The sequence below is a fragment of the Sorex fumeus genome, unplaced genomic scaffold, assembly GCF_029834395.1.
Source record: "Sorex fumeus unplaced genomic scaffold, SorFum_2.1 ptg000006l, whole genome shotgun sequence".
NCBI lineage: Eukaryota > Metazoa > Chordata > Mammalia > Eulipotyphla > Soricidae > Sorex > Sorex fumeus.
This window is the reverse complement of record NW_026606063.1, coordinates 12,091,723-12,112,146: the sequence shown is the minus strand read 5'-3', so window position 1 is coordinate 12,112,146 and position 20,424 is coordinate 12,091,723. Positions and strand designations below refer to the sequence as shown.

Sequence of the window (20,424 nt, the reverse complement as noted above, 5' to 3'; positions counted from 1 at the left end):
GCCATCCCATGTTCTTTTGAGAAACAGATAATTACCAGGCAAGAAAAAAACCATGAGGGGGCTGGAACGATAGCCCTGCAGGTAGGATGTTTGCCTTCCAACGCTGCCAACCTGGGTTCAATTCCCAGCATCCCATATGGTCCCCCGAGCACCACCAGGAGTAATTCCTGAGTGCAGAGCCAGGAGGAACCCCTGTGCATCGCCAGGTGTGACCCAAAAAGCAAAAAAAAAAAAAAAAAAGAGAAGTGATTTGTGCTGGAGTGGGGAGAACGGAAAGAAAACAGCCATGTGTCCGATTTGACTGCTCTCCGCACACAAACTGAGCTACTTTGCTCTCAGGACATGCTCCAGCAGGTAGGGAGACAGGAGGAGATGAAACAGCCCCAAATGGGCATTTATATTCTGGAAGAAGAGAAGATAAATAAGATAAGAGCAAGCCCGGGACAAGGTGGAGAGATAGTACAGTGGGTAGGGTGCTTGCCTTGCATGAGGTCTGCCTGGCTTGATTGCCGGTACCCTCTGTGGCCAGGAATTGTGTACGGTGGACAGGGCTGAAGTAGGAATGACACAAAAGGTTAAGAGACAGAAATAAGAGAAAAAAGCATAGGATCAGGGCGGCTCACAACCAGATAAACTGAGAAACTGGACTGTCCTCCACAAATCATATTAATTGCTTAGAACCAGTAATTATCAGGAGAAGAACAACATTCTTTGGTCAAATGTCTAAGTATCTTAATCTATCTGGGCTACATATCTGAGCGCCTTAGTTTATCGGGATAAACATCTGGGTAATGGGCTTTCTCAAGAGGAGATTGGTCCAGGAGAAGGAGCAGAGAGAACAGGACCCCCTCCAGGGCAGAATTCTGCACTGGCACCAGTTGGACTGAAAGAATAAATATCGAGAACGTAGTGTTTGACCCTACTTTTTTTTTTTCAATGTAGGAGTACCGATTTTTTTTTTTTGCTTCTTTTTGGGTCACACCCAGTGATGCACAGGGGTTACCCCTGGCTCTTCACTCAGGAATCACTCCTGGCAGTGCTCAGGGGACCATATGGGATGTTGGGAATCGAACCCGGGTCAGCCGCGTGCAAGGCAAAAGCCCTACCGGCTGTGCTATCGCTCCAGCCCCAGGAGTACCGCTTTTTATTCAGACAGTGATTAAGCTGATTGAATTGGGCATGAACTGGACGTTACTATTTTTGTTACTTGAATCACCATGAGATACAGTTACAAAGCATTCATGTTCGATATTCAGCCGTACAATGATCGAACACCCATCCTTCCACCAGTGCACACTTTCCACCACCAGTGTCCCAGTATATCCCCCCACCCCTCTCCCAGTCCTCACCCTGCCTCCATGGCAGGCAATTTCCCCAATACTCTCTCTCTACTCTGGGGCATTATGTTTTGCTCGCGTTTTCCCGCCACCATTCAAGCCTCCCTGCCAGGGGCAGATGCTAGATCATTTATTGTCCGTTGCTCCTTTTGAATATCAGGGGTTTTGCAGCCGCGTGCTTCTGGAATCCTAGATTGTAAATGGTTGGGTTCCAGAGACATTTCTGTAGGGCACTAATCCATTTTGGGATTCAACTGGGCATCTCTGGATCAGGGCTGTTGGTGTGCCAAGATGTCACCCAGATGCACATCGTGGGTGTGATGGCCAGGCCAACAAGCGGGCAGGGAGCCGGGGAGGGGCAGCCCAGCACCTCTGCCTCCATGCGGCATGAAGATCTAGTTCTGGAACACGCACACCTGGGCCTTGCTTGTGGAAGCTCTTGGTCACTAGGGTTCCATCTGGAGTATTGACCCTATTGACCCTATCTTTCTTTTTTTTTACAATTTTTATGTATCTTATTTACTTTTTTAGGGTTTTTTATTTTATTTATTTAGTGTTTAATTTTTATTAGTGAAACACCATGAGGTAGTTGTAGACTTACAAATTTCTGTGCTTGGGTTTCAATTATACAATGACCGAGTGTCCATCCCTCCACCAGTGCCCATTCTCCACCACCACTGATCCCAGTCTCCCTCCGACCCCCCATCCCCCTACCCCCCAGCCTCTGTGGCAGGGCATTCCCATTTGTCCTCTCTCTCCTTTTGGGTGCTGTGGTTTGCAAAATTGATAGCACAGCGGGTAGGGCATTCGCCTTACACGCGGCCAACATGGCCGACCCGAGTTCGATTCCTCCGCCCCTCTCGGAGAGCCCGGCAAGCTACCGAGAGTATTCGATATGCCAGACACAGTAACAACAAAGTCTCCAATGGAGACATTACTGGGCCCGCTCGAGCAAATCGACGATCAACGGGAGGGCCTTTACCTTTACCTTTACCTTTACCTTACCTTTATTTATTGAATCACTGTGGGAAAAGTTACAGAGCTTTCCGGTTTAGGTCTCAGTCATGTAGATACCAAACACATTTCCCTTTACCAATACTCATTTTTAACCCCGAACCCCAATAGACCCCCACCTCCCACCCCTCCCAATTCTTGTGAGGCAGATGAGTTCTAGTTAATACTCTATCTACTTTGACTAGATAGATTATTTCGATAGAAGATGCACAATTATTATTTAGAGTTTACGACCCACCCCCCACAATCAGACATGCTGAAACAGCGTTGTGAAATGATTTGCTTTCTACAACTTGGTTTAAGAATAAAATGATTTTGAATTTCTGCTATTTTACTTATTGACCCTGGAAGAATTTCTATTAAAAGTTAGCTAGTTAAGAGATTGGTTTCTATGCCCTGGAGTCGTGGCCGTGCCGGAGAGCTGCTCGTGGGGGGCAGCTGGCGACCTCGGTGGGGCGTGGGGGACGGCCCACAAAGCCCCCCTTCCCATGAGGTCCCTGCCGCTCCCCCAAGCCCGGCTCAAACCTGCTTTCCACAAGGCTCCCGTGCGGCCGCCATCTTTCTTTCCAGAGCTGACCCTATTTTTTAAGAGAGGGTCCTGGTCACAGGCAAGTCCCAAGTCCCACCCTGGGTGTGGGCAGGGGATCGATGAGGGGTTCGAGTGGGGGCAGTCAGAGCCAGCGGAGCTCATCTGGATGAGAAAGTGGGAACACAGGTCCCCGGGCTATCACTGATCCTCCACTCAAAGTTACTGTTTGTTTCTCTGTTTGGGGCCCACATGCGGTGGTGCTCAGAGGTTCCTCCTGGCTCTGCACTCAGAAATCACTCCTGACAGGCTGGTGGGTCACGTGCAAGGCGAATGCCTTGCCTGCAAGGACTGTTGCTCTGGCCCCCCAAAGTTACCATTATTATAGTTAAGTTGTTTGTTGTGGGGTCACAGTGGGCTGTGCTCAGGGCTCACCCCTGCCTCTGTGCTTTTGGAGGACTCGGGGACCATACTGGCGATCGAACCTGGGCCAGTCAAGTGCAAAGTAAGCATCCTGCCTACTGTGCTCAGTCTCCTGAAAGTTCATTTTTCTTTCTTTCTTTTTTTTTGGGGGGGGGGGGGACTGCTTTTTAAGTTACACCTGGTGACCCTCGGGGGTTACTCCTGACTCTACACCCAGAAATTACTCCTGATGGTGCTCAGGGGGCTCAGCTATGAACCCAGGTTGGCTATTACCTACTGTACTATCTCCCCAGCCCCTGAAAGTTACTTTTATTTTGTTTTGTTTTGTTTTGTTTTTGGATTATACCCAGCAGGGCTCACGCCTGACACTCCTGGTTCTACACTCAGACATCAGTGATCACTCCTGGCAGGCTCAGGGAAATATATGGGATGCTGGAGATCGAATCCCAGTTAATCACATGCAAGGCCAGCGCCCCACCGGCTGTGCTATCTCTCCAGCCCCCTAAAAGTTCCCTTTGACGGCTTGATGTGGGTCGGGTCTAATTCTCTTAGTGGGGCAGCCCTGCCCTCTGGTGGCCACCGCGTGCAGTGCCACTAGTTGTGGAAAAGCTGATACGACGGGGTTTTCGTTCAACAGCAGGAGAAGGACTTTAGGGACAGAGACAAAGACACAGAGTAAGAAATGGAAAGAGATGAGTTTGGTGTCTTGGTGCCACTGAGCTTCTGTTTGTGGCCCTGTTGACCGAGCTCATGCATGGACAGAGCACCTCTGCATGCCGGACGCTGTCAGGCAAGCACGGGACAAGACCGGCACCTGGCTCTGTGCCTTACTCCCACCTTTCACCCTCCACTCACTATCCTGCAGCCCTCTGCCAACAGGCCCGGAGCAGTGCTCCCCACCCTCCACCAATCGCTGCTGATTCGGGTCTGGAGAGATAGCATTGCAGGGAGGGCACTTGCATTGTGCATAGCAAACCTGGGTTTGATCCCTCGTACTCCATTAGGGTCCCCCGACCCCCACCAGGACTGATTCCTGAGCACAGAGCCAGGAGTAAGCCATGAGCACCATAGGGTGCGGTCAAAACTAAAATAAATAAGTAGCACTGTAGCGCTGTCCTCCCATTGTTCATCGATTTGCAGAGCTGGCCCGGTAACGTCTCCATTGTGAGACTTGTTGTTAGTGTGTTTGGCATATTGAATACGTCACGGGGAGCTTGCCAGGCTTTGCTGTGTGGGTGAGATACTCTCAGTAGCTTGTTGGACTCTCCGAGAGGGGCGGAGGAATCGAACCCGGGTCGGCTGGGCCAGCCGAGTGCAAGGCAAACGCCCTACCACTGTGCTATCGCTCCAGCCCCTGCTATCGCTACAGCCCCCAAATAAATAAGTAAATAAATAAATTATCCTAGCATTAATAAGTTAATAAGTTCTGATAACCCACTATCATTGGACCAGCCTGCTCGAGCAAATTGAAGATTAACGAGATTGCAAGTGGTGACAAATGAAATAAATAAATAAGGGAAAAGAAGGAGAGCCAGAGAGATGGCCCATGAGCCGTCCTGTGCCACCAGGGGAAGCCCTAGTGCCCACCAGCCCGCCCCGGTCAGGGTAGCTCCATTTGCCACCACCCCCCTCGCAGGACCTGGGCAGCTGCATATTCTCAAACCCTAGCACTGAACTGTTTGTTCAGTGTGACTCGCTGTGTGACTCGGACCCTGTTCACCAGCGCCTGAACCCTGCAGTCACGACATTCACACATGCCACGCTGCCGTGAGACAGGCTACCTCTGGCCCCTGGAGCGATAGGACTACGGGTAAAGCATTTGCCTTGCATGTGGCTGACAAAAGGTTTGATCCTCGGCATCCCATAGGGTCCCCCGAGCCCACCAGGAGTGATTCCAGAGTGCAGAGCCAGGAGTAAGCCCTGAGCACAGCCAGGTGTGGCCCCCGAAAAAAAACAAACAAAAAAGAGAAAGTAACTGTGAGCAAAGCCATCTGAGCTCTGCCCATAAGCCTCCAGCGGGAGAGACAACAGCTCCATCCTACAGCTAGAGAAACTGAGGACTCAGTGCCAACCTGGATGCCCTCAGCGCTGCCTCCCAAGGCAGCTGCAGGGATTTCAACGCACAGATGGAAGGGCTCCCTCTGCTGGTCGTAGCTACAACCTACTGGACGGGGGACTGGGCAGGGATGACCCAGGAGAGATGGATGGAGTCCAGGGTCAACCACACTCAGGCCTGCCCTTGCCTAGGTCTCAGGGCTCTGAGTCAGACATTCTCCGAAGGAGGCAGAGTTAAAAATGGCCGTTGTTTGCCTGGATTCCAGGTTAGCCTGCCTTGACCAGGCACTTCCACGGAAACCCCGAGATCGGCAGGACTGTTCACAGCAGGGTTTGATGCTCACACTATCCCAACACCACACCCACCAGCGACCCTCCCCAGCGACCCCAGCGCCCTTCCCACCTCCCCTAAGGCCCTCGTCTGTTGGCCAACCCTGGTTCTGTTGCCTCTGGCCACTCTCTGCCCCTCGCAAGAGAGAGCCAGCCTGGGCCTGCCCCTCTCCGGCCCACCTTAGCCCGGTCCCCCCTGGGTCCATCCACGGAGCTGCGAATCGCAGGATTTCATCTTTCCTTCCAGGTAAGTCATACTCCGTGGGGTGTAGACACCCCAGTTTGTTTTTTTTTCTTTTGTTTAAAATTTAATGTCAAAATATTAGCGATAAAGAGCATCTTATATATTAGAATTTAAAAATTTTTTTTTAATTTGTATTAGTGAAACACCAGACTTACAAATTTTCGTGCTTGGGTTTCAGTTATACAATGATCAAGTACCACCCCTCCACCAGTGCCCATTTTCCACCACCACTGATCCCAGAATCCCTCCCATGCCCCATCACCCCAATCCCACCCTGCCTCTGTGGCAGGGCCATTCCCTTTTGTTCTCTCTCTCCTTTTGGGTGCTGTGGTTAGACACCCCAGTTAATCCCATCATTGGTTCTCGGGCCCTGAGCGGCTTCCAGATCTTGGCTACTGTGAGCAGTGTGGCCGTCGGAAGACAGAGAGTGGAAGGTCCGCGAAGTTCAGATGGAATGAGTGATGCCCAGGACGGACCTGGTGGGGTCGAGAGTTTGCCTCACATGGATGGGGTCCTGGGTCCATCCCCAGCACACAGAGGGGCAAATAAAGCAAACAGTGCTACAATAAAATATTAAAATAGATTTAAGTAAAAGAATAGAACTTTAAAAATCACATGAAGATGGTGCCGGGGTTTAAAACACTTACTTGTCTGGCTGGCACAAGACCACAAGGTCAAAATTTGTGTGTGCCCAGGTCTGAGTGGCCCTGACCATCCGCTGCCTTGAGTCCCCCCAAAAGGGAAAATTACTCATAAAATATTAAAATAGGGGCTGGAGTGATAGTAATATGGGGGGCTGGAGCAATAGCACAGCGGGCAGGGCGTTTGCCTTGCACACGGCCAACCCTGGTTTGATCCCCAGCATCCCACACGGTCCCCCGAGCACTGCAGGAGTAATTCCTAAGCACAGAGCCAGGATCACCACTGAGCATATCCAGATGTGACCCAAAATCACTGTCACTGTCACTGTCCTCCCGTTGTTCATCGATTTGCTCAAGCGGGCCCAGTAACGTCTCCATTGGAGACTTTGTTGTTACTGTGTTTGGCATATTGAATACATCGCGGGGAGCTTGCCAGGCTCTGCCGTGCGGGCGAGATACTCTCGGTCCCCTGAGCACCGCCAGGGGTGATTCCCGAGCACAGAGCCAGGAGTAACCCCTGTGCATTGTCAGGTGTGACCCAAAAAGCAAAATTAATTAATTAATTAATTAAAAGAAACAATTCATTTAGTTTCAAAAATTAAAATTATAAAAAAAAAACCACTGGTGGTTGCTGGTGTTTTGTACTTTTGGGGGGGTTTCTTTCTTTTTAATTTTTTTGGTTTGGTGCCACACACGGCAATGCTCGGGGATTACTTCTGGCTCTGTGCTCGGGAATCACTCCTGGTGGTATTCAGAGAACATATGGGATGCCAGGTAGCGAACCCAGCTGTGTGCAAGGCAAACACTGCTCCGGCCCCTGGTGGTCACTGGTGTGACCAGGTTCCTGGCCTTGGCATTCTAAGGAGATGGTTGGTCATGGTGTTGTTCAGGTGCCCTATCTGCACCCACACCTCACCTGTGGCCTCACCTGCGGCCTTCCTGGCAGGGAGGGGAAGAGATACAGCAGCAGAGAAAGTTCTGGAAGAGTCACTGCCCGGGGCTTCAGGATGCACTGGTCATGTCACACCTCACCACACACAGAACAGGTGAATTGTGGCCCTGTCTCCGCTGGGCACAGCCAGACAGGATGCAGAAGGCTGCCCAGGCGTTTTACTTATTTGTTACTTGGGGGCTGGGTGCAGGGTTCAGGGCCACTCCCAGGGGGTGCTCAAAGGACTGAACCCGGGTATCCCGCCTACAATACCCCCCAGAAGCCCCTGAATCGAGTTCCTGTGTTCTAGAACACTTTTTTTTTTTAATCTGAGAGACTGGTCGCCACCTCACTGCTATTGGTGTATGTGACTGGGGTCAAGGGCGTGGGTGTCCCCCTTTAGGACACCCACCAAGGTCCCGTGGGAGGGGGTGACAGCTCGCTTCCCAGTTCCTCATGGCCCCGGCATTCTGTCGCACAAATTCAGGTGCCCTTGCGTGGGTGGAAGTCGTTCTCCTACCATCTGAATGCCAAAAGGGAGAGCAGGAAATTTTTGCTTGTTGCAGGAGGAAAGCCAGTTTTTGCCTCAGAAAAGCAATAATAAAGCAATCATAATCCTCAGCTAATAAGACATATTCTAGCAAACAGCCTCTGCCCAGTGGCCCTACTCCCTAGGAATTTATCCTAATGAAATTGTTTGAATGCATCAAAGTGCTGGATGCGTGTAAATGTTCATTATCGCATTAATGACAGTGGCTGAAAATCAGAAACAGCCTCGGACCCAGGAAAGGAGAAATTAAGAAAGGGTTTTAGCCAGGGAGATGGAATTCTCTGCAGGCACTCAGCGACTGGGCCGGAGCTGCAGAAACATGGAGATATTTGCAACCTAATTTTTTTTTTTCTTTTTGGGTCACACCCGGCGATGCTCAGGGGTTGCTCCTGGCTCTGCACTCAGGAATTACTCCTGGTGGTGCTCAGGGGACCATACGGGATGCTGGGAATCAAACCCAGGTCGCCTGCGTACAAGGCAAATGCCCTACCCATTGTGCTATCTCTTCAGCCCCGCCGCAACTTAATTTAAATGCCTTGTTTAGTGGTGGTTGGTTGGGGGTATGAGGGATCAAATTCAGGGCCTCAAACATGCAGAGTGAGTGCTGTACCACTAAGCTACAACCCTAGCACTAAATGCAAAACATACAGCAGGAAGCAGTGGTTCATGTCTCAGAGCACCGTCGGAACTGCTTCCTGATTTATTTTTGGGGGACTGCACCAGACAGTGCTCAGGGGCTACTCCTAGCTCCGTGCTCATGAGTCACTCATGACAGTGCTCACAGGAGCATGTAGAGCTGGTGACGGAACTCAAGCCTCGTCCTGCATGCAAATCTGGTGCTTTAGCCCACTGATCTATCTCCCCCATCCAGACATGCTTTTCTTTCCCAGTGGGGGGTGGGTGACCACACCTGGTGATGCTCAGGGATGACTTCTGGCAGGACTTAGGAGACCATATGGGGTGCTGAGGAGCAAACCTGGGTTCTCAAGCAAGGCAAATGCCCTAACCACTGCACTATCTCCCCGGCCCACGGAAGGTGTTTCTGCCCTACACACTTTCTTGTGTTTGAACTCTTGCTTGTGAAATGCTTTTTTGTTTTTTTTGGTTTTTAGGCCACGAATGGTGGTACTTGAGGGTTTACTCCTATTTCTGTGCTCAAGATCAATCCTGGCAGGCTTGGGGGACCATATTGGGTGTCGGGATCAAACCCAGGTCAGTCACACACAAGACAAGCGCCTACCTGCTGCCCTATCGCTCCGGTCCCTGACATGCTTTTCTTGGGGCTCCTGGGGCCCCCGAAACAACCCAGACCTTCACCCTAGTTAGCTCTGCAGTGCCGAGGTCCCCCACCTTTACTTGCGAGATCAGTACCCAAGCCCTGAAAGCAAGAGTCAGCAAATGTTTTGGATTTGTTTGGGGGCCACACCCGGCAGTGCTCAGGACTTACTCTGTGCTCTGGGGTCACTCCTGGCCGACTTTGGGAGACCATACGGTGTGCTGAAAATTGTACCCAGGCTGGCTGTGTGCAAGGCAAGGGCCCTCCCACTGCATTATGGCTCCGACCCCAGTGAATACATAAAGAGACACAGAACCTGAGAAGAGCAGCTGAAGCCTCACAGGCCTGGTCATGAGTTCCACCCCCAGTGGCCAGTGGCCACACCAGGGCAGGACGGAGCCAACCCAGACAGGTCCACAACATCTCCATTCAGGAGAGCCCTCCAGCTCTGAGACCTGGGGTGGGGGTCCTCACTTCTGGGAAGCAAGGATTCCCCAGAAGAGGAAGGACCGGGAGCAGGCTGGGAGACCCATGGGGCTGGGAGGAGGCTGGTTACTGTGCCCATTTCCCAGAGGAAGAAGCAGAGGCCCCGACAGGTGACCTCGGTCGCTGCTGAAGAGAGAAGACCCGCCTGCTTCTGGGTTTGCCCCTTCCTCCCTTCAACCCCCTCCACTCCCTGCCTCCTTAGCGTAATTAAGGGGGCCGAAGAGATCATCAAGGCTTGAGGACCCCAAGCAGAGCTGGGGTTGGGGGAGACCGAAGGCACCGCTGCCATTTGGGCTGGGCTCGGGGGTTGTGGTCTGCACCCAAGGGTCACGCCTGGTGCCCTCGGGGAGTCATGTGGGCTTTCCGGGATTGAACCCGGGTTGGCCATGTGACAGGCCAGCACCCTCCCCACTGTACCCAACCAAGAGGTTTTTCATAGTCGGGCTCTTAGGGAGGTACAGGCGCACCGCTGGCCCTGGTCACTTCCCAAACCCCGTTCCCTGGCCAGTCTTCACGGGGCCAACTCGATTCTCCAGCGTTAGCAGAGGCCCTGCCAGGTTTGCTCAAGGCCACACAGCCTATGTGGACTCACCCTCTTTCCAACGCTCTTCATAGACAGAACCAGGGGCAGGCGGGGAAGCGGCTAGGGGAGGGGTTGCTGGCCCCCACCTTGGAGAAGAGGAAGAAAGGGTGGGGAGCGGGTCCACGAGGGTCCCAGGGCACCAGCCCAAGCTCTGAGGAACAGCATGGAGCGGGAAACTCGGGCCGTGTGCAGACAGGTTAAAACACAGGTGTGGCCGAGTCTGTCCTTGCCCTTGCGAAGGGCCATAGGGCAAGAATCGCATCTGGAAAAATGGGATCAGAGTTCCTGCAGGCTGGTTTCCGGTCCCTCCTGAGTAGTCTGTGTTTACTGTGAGTAACAATGACTCAGAGAATGTTCCCCACCTGCCTGGCTCTGGGGCCTTTGCGATAAGACACTCGCTCTCAGGGGCTTTCATTTTGGTGGGGAGAGAAAGACAATAACCCCCCACTAGGTAAACCTTTAGGAGGACAACAGCTAGGAAGCTAAGGAAAGAAAAAGAGCAAGAGACCCCTCTGCTTGAGTGGACACCCCCCTCCTTGAGTAACTACCCTCTTCTTGAGCAAGTCGGGGCGTGCTTCTCAGGGCACAGACCTGAATCAGGAGAGGAACAAGCCTTCCAAGGAGAGCAGCAGCACATGCAAAGATCCTGGGGCAGGAAGGTCTGATTGGGTCAGGGATTAGCTACCAGACACCCTCCCAAGTAGGGTTTATTCCAAGCACACACTGCCAATTTAAACAGATTTGCCATTAGCTGAGATCATTCTGTGCCTTCAGAGAGATGTGATATGCTGGGCACAAAGTCCACAGCAGGGTCTAGCACAAAAGCTGAAGAAGCAGACAGACATTAAACGGTTGAATTGAAGGTAGGATTAGAAGTGCGGAATCTCGGAACAAGCTGCTGGATGGGAATGTTTGTCTGTTTGAGGGGCACACCCAGCAGTGCCACTCCTGGAGTGATCACTCCTGGAGGTGCTCAGGGATCCCTCAATAGGGCGCCAGGGATCAAGCCTGTTTGGTCCTGAGGAGAGCAAGCACCTGCCCCTTGGTATTCTCTCTCTCTCTGGGCCCTGGGCTAGAATGTGGGGTGGAGCCCGATCGGAGCCCAAGTGCAGGGGTACGGTGCTTGCACATGTCTGAACTGGGTCGATCCCGGCCCTTCATACGCCCCGAGACCCGCCAGGACGACCCGAGTGCAGTCGGGAGGGAGTCAGCCCTGAGCACTCACTGCCAGGTGTGGCCCCAAACCAAAGCCAAACAAGGATGTGCTAAGGAGGGAAGGTCAGGGACCCTGTACTAAGTGGTGGGAGCGGCTGGGGGGGAGGCGGAGACCTTTTCCAGCCCAGCCGAGGGGCCTGACAAGCACCCAAGCGCAGGTCAGGGTGGGAGATGGGGGCGGGGTTAGCCGAGATCTGAGAACTGCCTTTTAGCGGTCCACACCTCAGAGGCCTAGCCCCCCACCCCCAAAACCCACCTGTGCCCACTCCCAGGAAGCCCCCTCAGAGTTAGCCAAGGAGGAAAGGGCTTGGGTTGAGGCCACAGGCAGCTGTGCGCAGGGATCCCTCCTGGCAGTGCTCCAAGCACCATCCACAGAGCCTGGTGTGGGGTGGGCAGCGAGGAGGCTAACGCTGACCCCCGCGTTGACGCCCAGCCTCAGCAGTCTCCCCCCATCCTCCTTCCGTTTCGGGGTCCAGGGATGCTGTGCTGATCCCACCCAGGCTGCGTGAGAAGCCTCAGTGGCCTCTTCTCTTCTCTCTTGTCCCTGCCTGGCCCCAGCCAGTGCGCCCCCTGCCCGCTCTCAGATCCTATCCACATACCGCCCCCCACCCCCCACGCCCCCACCCCTGCCCTCCCACAGGCTTCCTCCAAGGCAGGCACACCAGGGTGGTGCGTTTTCAAAATTTAGACATCAAAGGGTGTTGCTTCCCCCAGCTTGCTTCCTGCTGTAGATTTTGAGAGACTCGGAAAAAAAAAATAAAAGTCAAGTCGGCGTCTTCACTGCCCCCTCTGCCTCCCGCCCCCCCCCCCCCCCCGCATTTCTGATTGGCTCAAGCAGCGTCTGGTGTTCTCAGCTGAGAGCCTCCCAGGTGGGGACAGGCCGAGGCTTCTTCCCACCTGGAAGAAACGTGCCTATGAGCCAGGAACCAACCCAGCGGCCTCCTGCCCCCCACCCCCACCCCCGACGTCCCACTTCGTGGAATCGGTTTTTGTTTTGGTTTTGGCCCATCTGCTCTCAGGGCTGACTCCGGGCACCATGCAGGGTGGGACTGGACTCGGGTCACAGCCCTCATTTTAGGGATTCTAGGGCGGGGCAGGGGGAGGGGGAATCAGCCCGGCAAGACATTTATTGCAGTCTATTTAGTGCCCAAATAAAACGCACAGAGAGAAGCCAACAGCCAGCAGGAAAATGCCATGCAGCTGTTTAAACAAACAGGAAAAAGAACTGCACCGCCGCCGAAAGCCTCGGGAAGGGCAGGCCAGTCCATCTGCAAGTCTCCGGAGAAAGTGCGCCGCGGGAAACAGCGCTCCCTTTTCCGAAGTGTGCCCCTTCTCGGAGCCCACGGGTGGGGAGGGGGGGGCGGCTGTGGACAAATGCCCGAGTGTGGGAGAAGCCGGGAGCAGGCCTCTATGGCACTTGGTCAGCAAGACACTGTGTGCTCTGCGGTGTCGCCCCAATCAAGGCAAGTGTGCTCTCAGGGCCCTCAGCAGCCCCGGGGCTCAGGGAACCCCAGCAGAAACAGACACACACACACACATACATGTGCACGCACACGCACACATACACACACACTCACACAGATACACACTCTCACACACACACATACATGCCCGTGGCTGTTCAGGGCCTCAACACGAAGTCCGGCTACAGGGCGCCCCCTATTGGGCAGGGGGAGGAAAATGCTGTTCACCAGTGGAGCATAACCCGGTGGGTCCCAGCTGGAACCTGCCCAATCCTGGGGTTCGCCCTGTTCGCAACTTCTTTTCCTGAGCCAGAGGTCCAGGAGAGAGAGGAGAGAGAGAGGAGAGAGAGAGAGGAGAGAGGGAGAGAGGGAGAGAGAGACTCAGAGAGAGAACGCGAGCGCCAGGGGCCGTGGGGTGCCACGTGCTCCGGGACTCTGAAGGGGTCTCCAGTGTGCAAACAGGGAGGACTCAGCAAGCGCAGAAGTGACTGCGGGGGGGGGGGGGGGGGCTGTCTCACCGCCCCTCCTCCCCCCCACCCCGCCCCTCGTCCCAGGCTCGCTCCCCCCCGCGGAGGTGCTTAACCCCACAGCAGGAGGCTGCGAACGGGCCGCAAGACAAAAGGACATTATGACGGTGCTTTTTCCGGTTTTCCTTTTTGCACAAAAACAGTCCATTTATTCAAGTGTCCTCCAGCACAAGTACATTAGAAAGGAGCTTTATTATATTCTTCTGGGCACACACAAAAAATGTGATGAAGGCGGCATTGACAGACTTTTTCTACATCGGCTGTACGCATTGACCTCTTTAATTATTTCATAAACAGCTATGTCACGAGCATCACTTACACAGAGATACAACAGAACCCCGGGGGGTGGGGGTGGGGGGAGGCGGTGGGAGACCCGCGGGGGCCCTCGCACACATGCCCCTCCCGGGATGTCCCAGAACCAGACTGTGAAATGTACATTATTATTGTCAATAAATAGAGAAGCAACCCTAAAAACAAAAGGAAAAGAAGAAGAAAAAAGAGACAGTGGTGTGTGTGGGGGGTGGGGGTGGGGTAGGAGGGGGGTGCTGGAACCAGGGAAAAACCAAAACTGGGATCCAAAGAGGAACTGAAGAGAAAGGGGAGGGGTGCAGGGAGGAGGGCTCGGGAGGGGGAGGCGCTGGGGGTAAGAGTCGGGAGGGTGGGAACGAACGTGGGGGTGGGGGCGGGGCGGGGGGGGGAGTCCTGCATTTAGCTGCGTGGAATGTGGAATAAAGCGCTCGGCCGCCGGGGTCAAAGCGAAATTCGTGTGTAACAGGAAAAGTTATTACCAAATCAGCTACAGAGTTTATTCTTCAGTATGGATACATGATTCCCACAAATAGGTAAGCACCCGCTACTTCAATGCCTCAGCTAAAACACATGAAATCGCTCATTAAGTTTTCAAGTACAAAGTTAAAATGCCTTTTTAATAATAATATATCAGAGTAAAATAATAGTCTCTTTTAAACTCCACTACGAGAAAACAAAACAAACAGTCATTGTCCAGACAGCAGACTTAATTTAACAATATATATTTTTAATAAAATGTTTTAGCACCGTGTGGGGTCGCCTCCTCCCGCTGCGTATTCTAAGGAATTTCGGCATATTTTGTTGTTGTTGCTGTCGTCGTCGTCGTCTCGTCTGTCAATTCTAGGCCTTGGGCAGCCAGGTCAGTCTGGGCATGGCGGGGACTCTGGGGGGCACGGGGGCTGTCCTCACCCTGCTCATTGCCTGGAGATGGACGGACGGACGGACGGACTCAGGAGTCCAGTCTTTCTGCCCAAGGGGCCTTCCGTCCTGACCTCACGGCTGGGCTGGTCTCTCCCTCCCCTGGTGCCAGGGTCTGAGTGGGGGCTCTTCCGAGGTTACCACCCAGGGCCCCCATGTTGGCAGAGGGGCTGCGTTCCTTTACCTAAACCTAAAGGGTCTTTCTGCCCTGGTGGGTTCCTTCCCTCGCTCCCCAGATGCCCTGTGACAGGGTGTCAGGACCTCTGGAAGTCCAGGGCTGCAGCACCAGGGGAAGTCGCAGCTGCTTCGTGGACAAGCCACAGGGAGCCAAGCCCTGGACCCAGTGGCCCCTCCTGCCTCACGCCAGGGCTGCTTGCCACACCACAGGCGGCCCTGCGGTGGCCTGCTAACGGTCCAGTCTGCACCAGACACTCCCGGGGCCTCGGGCCAGCACGTGGTCTAGTAGCACAGACAATAGCAAGAAGGTTCTGGGGGTCTGGAAAAGGAGGACACGGACAGACCCCTGCATGGCAGCCCGGGTGTGGGAAGCGCCAGCATCAGCAGGGACCGCCCTGGCCCCAGCCCGGAAGCAAACCCTAGAATCTTCCTGCCCTCTCTGCCAGCCTCTGGGCCTCAAGAGCATGAAGCACGCCTCAGAGTGGGGTGGCGGGGACCCCTGGGTTAGAGTGCGCAGTCTGCACAGCACCCATGGGTGGGCAAAGTCCCAACTGGGACCAGAAGAAGCGTGGGCAAGGGGCAATCCCCAGCGAGGCCCCCTCGCTGAAACCCTGGCAACCAGCTTCCGGCCCCACAGGCAGGAGCCCGGGTGGGGCTTCGTCAGGGGGAGGTCAACCCCTGCGCCTACGCAGTGGGCAGCAACAGGCCAGAGGGAGGCCCCGCAAAGACCCGAGAGGGCCGTGGCCGGCAGGGAGGGAGCACCTGGGACCGCCAGTGGCAGCCCCTCTCCCGTGCTGGTGGGGTGTGGGCCAGGATGGAGACTGGCGGGGTGGGCACCGCCATCAGGTGCGAGGAACCTGCACCCAGGGAGCGGGCGGGCTGTCCTGGAGGTGGGTGTTGTGGGGTCCGGGACTGAACCCCCACACAGGGTGCGGGGCAGCCGCCACGGGAGTCATCTCCAGAGCAATGAGGAGGGGCTCGGAGCCCCCGGTTATTATTCCGTCCAATTAACTGATTGAGCTTTACGTCCCCTTCCTGCTGCCCCAAGGAAGCCTGCTGGCCCAGACAGACAGATAGACAGACAGACAGACAGACAGACGAGGATGCCAATCGGGGGCTGGTGGGGGAAGAATAGGTAGGGGGAGCTGAGGGCTGACCTGACCGGTGCCTTGAGCTGCAGGCCAGTGTCACGGGTCGCTAACACAAGAGTCTTGACATCACTGGGGACCAGAGACGGCCCCGTCCCTGCCAGAGGCGAGCACCTGCCCCTCCCTGCCTTCAGCACCGGGCAGCTCCTGGCACTGCCAGTCCACCTGCCATCAGGGCAACAGAGGTAGTGCCACGGGGCCCCATCCCCGGATCCCGGGGAACAGCACGCGGGGCGCACCCTGGCGATGCCTCTGTAATGCGGTCGATCAGAAATCACTTCCTGTGTCTGCGTGGGGGGAGGGGGAGGGGAGGGGAGGGGGCTGATTGATTGGGGGAGGCGGGCAGGGGCGTTCTGCCAGGGGGGCCCCCCCAAGGCTCAGCATCCTGAGCCGGGGCCTACGCCCTCCCCTAGCTTCTCCCGCGTGACCCTAGCTATGTGTCTACACGGTGCCTATCCGCATAGGCCCCATCGTGCGAGGGTGCGAACTCGGGCCCCCCCTGTGCTTGACGGCTCACCTCCTGGCCCTGCCCTGCCCAGGAGGTCCACCCCCCTCCCATTATAAAATATAAATCTCTATATGCCACATATCTACACCCCGACAATCCCGCTGGGCCCACCCGCGGAGCACCACTGGCGGGGGAGCCCCCTGGGCGAGGGCTCAGCCACCAGACCAAGTACTAGAAAAGAAAGACACAGCACCCCCACTTCACACGCGCAGGAGGGACGCCCCGCCCTCTCCAGCCCCGACACAGGGGGCTCGAGGGGGGTGGGGGAGGAGAGGTGGGCAGGCGCCCACGAGGCCGGCCTGGGGGGCGGGGGAACCCCACCGGCCTGGCTGCTGTGCCCTGCCTCCTGGTGGCCCACCTGGCCCCGAGGGGAGGAGCCAGGGCACCGGGGCCACCCCTGACTGAGAAGCACCCTGCTCCCCGCACCTTGGTTTGAAACCTTAAAGGGAGAGGGAGAGGGGGGCGGGGGCGGGTTTTTGATTTCTTAAAAAGAAACTCTGGAAAACCAACAGAACCAGAATCTTAAGAATGAAAAGATGTCCCAGGACCAGTCTGCAGCCTGCAGAGATGACCAAAAGCATGGCCTTCGGGGGCGCGGTCACCTGGTGCAGGGACATGGGGGCGCTTCATAAAAGAACACACAAAAGGCGACTTAGGGAAGCACCAGCACGTTTTGTATGTTTTTTTATTCGCTCCAGGTGAGGTGGGGTCGGTCACTTGCCCGCACTCTGGGCTTGGTTTTTTATCGTGGTTATTTTTCTGATTCCCACCAGGTGCCCTCGAATGGGCGAACGTGAAAAGTGGGGAATAAAGATGCCCGCACCCCCCAATCCTGCCAGAATGCAGAGGGCAGAGGAGCGGGGGGGGGGGGGGGTTCTTTTCCGTTTTTTTTTTTCCAAAAATAAAAAAATAATAAATCAAAAGGTTATTGCATGAGCCTGGATGAATCAACCCCACTCCCAGCTTTCCACACACACACCCCCACCCCACCTCACCGGAATCCACCCCCCCTTCCTTTGGCAGGGAGAAGGGGGAGGTGCCGTGTTCAAATTCTCCTCCTTGCCTTGTTCACAAACAAGGGGGCCGACGGGGAGAAGGCCCCAGCCCACCAGGATAACAGTTTGTCACCCCCCCCTTCCCATCCCAGCTGTCACCCAATTTTCCATCCGCGGTTAGAACCCTTTGCACATAAGGCAATGTGGAAGCTGATGTTTTGATACTCATCTCGCTGTTTGAAAGCACCATTATGAAGTCGGGTTGTACAGTAGTTGACAGTACCTTTTATATATATATATATATATCTCGCATCTATCATATATATATAAACTGTAAACAAGAGGTAACAGCGGCTTCTAGGAACTGATTTCCGTCAAGGTTTCCTGTGTGGTAAGCACCTGAAATGCTGGAGGGGTCTGGAGTGCTGGTCTCGGCTCCCTGCGGCTAGCTGGGGTCTCTTTTGCACGAACCAGGATGGCGCTGGCGAGATGTCTGGGGGTGGGGGGGCCGGCAGGGATGCAGGCCACCTCCAGAACGCCTCTCTCTCTGCTGTCCCCCGCTCGCTCGTGCTCCTATCTGATCAGGCTAGAGACAACAACGAAAAGTTATAGAGCAAAAAATATATATATATCTCTCCAATATATAAATTTTGATAGAATTTTCTCTTTTTCCTTCTCTCCTAGCTTTCCTCGGCAAGGTATTGTTACTCTCGGTTTGCTGTTGTTACTGATTTTTTTTTTTTTTTTTTTTTGCTGCAATCCACCCTCTAGTTTCAGTCACAGCAAGAAACAAAAACCCAAACAAACAGAAAAACCCCTCTGGAAGAGTAGAAAACAAAAGATCTGACCAAAAAAAAAAAAGGGGGGGGGGCGTGGAGGGCGTTTGGGAGTGGAGAGGAGGGAAGTGGGGGTGGAGCTCGGTTTGGTTTTTAAATAGGACCGAAGAGCGACACTGAAAACCATCGGGAGCTGTTCGCGACCTTCGTCGGCCAGGCCCGGCCCTCCGGCTCTTTCCGCCTCTGTGGGTTTGGTGTTAAATTCCTGTTTTCTCTTCTGGGTGCTGCTACTTCTCTCCATCTTCATGTTCTCGGTGTTTTGTTGTTGTTGTGTTGTGTGTTTGTGTTTTTTTTTCTCCGTTTGTTTGTGTGACTTTGCGGCGCTACCTCAGTTGGCCCCCACGTGTCCCTTACACACAAGCGAAATATTCCTTCAGCGGAGCGAAGAGGTGGCGGATGACCGGCACGCTCCAGGACCGGCCCAGCAGTCTCTGCCTGGCCAGGCGGCTCATGTTGGACACGTCGGTGTAGTGGACGGGGAAGCCGAACACCCTGTGGGAGAGAGGCAGAGGGGCGCCGTGAGCTGGGCACCCCCGGCAGACATGGACCGTCTGGGTCAGGGTGGGGGAGGCGAGGGGCACTGGACCCCTGCACGCCCACCTTCACTCCTGAGGGTCAGGCTGTTGGCAGACGCCCCAGGGAAAGTCGTCCGTTTGGGGAGTTCCAGATACCAGACGCTGCTTCGAGAGCCTGAGCAAAACGCTCTCAGCGCGGTCGGAAAAAGTCATCCAGAAAATACATTCGTGGTGCTGGCCTGGATCTGCCGACCCAGTGTGTTTGCCACGAGTACAAGAGGATCCACTGGGGGACTGGAGCTATCGATGGCACAGCGGGTAGGGTGTTTGCCTTGCACGCGGCAGACCCAGGTTCAATTCCCACATGGTCCCCCGAGCACCACCAGGAATAATCCCTGAGTGTATGAGCCAGGACTGTGCATCGCCGGGCGTGACCCAAAAAGCAAAAAATAAAAAAGAGAATCCACCGGAGCAGAGAGAGGGGGAAGGGCTGCAGCCCAGTCTCCATCCCTGGCACGGCCTGCTCCCCTGAGCACTGCCAGGAGGAGTCCAAGAGGAAAAAGGGCCGGGGGATGGTGGTAGGGGAGTGGGGGGATAAGGCGCTTGCCTGTGTCCCACCAACCCCAGTTCAATCCTCGGATCCACATGGTGCCAGCGCACCGCCAGGGATCACTCCTGGGCACAGCACCAGGGAGAGCCCCAGAACATCGTCCAGTGCAGTTCACATTAAACATAACCCCAAGAAGGGCCTGAGCGAGCGACAGTACAGCAGGGAGGGTGTTTGCCTTGCTTGAGGCCAACCTGGGTTCAATCCCAGGCCATCTCACGTGGTCCCCTGAGTAACTCCTGAGTACAGAGCCAGGCGTAATCCCTGAGCATCACTGGATATGACTCCAAAGACCAAAAGGAATGAAGAATGGATCGATTATAAAATAACCCCAAGAACTGAGGCTGTGGGGATAGTACAGTGGGTAGGGCTTTTGCCTGCCTGTCTTGCAGGCAGTTGACCCAGATCTGATGCTGGACCCCCATACAATCCCCGAGCCCAGCAGGAGTGACCTCTAAGCCTAGAGCCAGGAGTAAGCCCTAAGCACTGCCAGGTGTAATTTAATCAAAAAAGGGGTGGGGGTGGGGGCGGGAAGAGCCCAGAGTGATATTACAGCAGTAGGCCCCTTGCCTTGCATGCAGCTGACCTGGTTTGATCCCCGGCATCCCATATGGTCCCCGAGCACCGCTAGAAGTAATTCCTGAGTTCAGGAGGAATCCCTGAGCATCACGGGATCCCTCAGTCACCCAGTGGCCAGGATGAACTGACCCCTGGCCTCTCCCTGATGAGGAGAGGCAGCTGGACCCGGGCCTGGCTACTCGGGTAAAAGGCCTCTGCCTGGCTATAGCCTGGTGACACCAAGCCGGGTCC

General features: G+C 54.8%; 1 protein-coding gene across 1 annotated transcript in view; it reads right to left on the bottom strand.

The window, feature by feature from the left end:
- Window positions 1-18,352: 18,352 nt before the first annotated feature.
- Window positions 18,353-20,424, bottom strand: part of DNMT3A (DNA methyltransferase 3 alpha) — a 68,765-nt gene continuing 66,693 nt past the window's right edge. Inside the window, exon 24 of the mRNA XM_056125982.1 lies at window positions 18,353-18,984. Within this exon, the coding sequence (XP_055981957.1) occupies window positions 18,843-18,984 (142 nt within the window). The 3' untranslated portion in view covers window positions 18,353-18,842. The remainder of the gene's footprint in view (window positions 18,985-20,424) is intronic.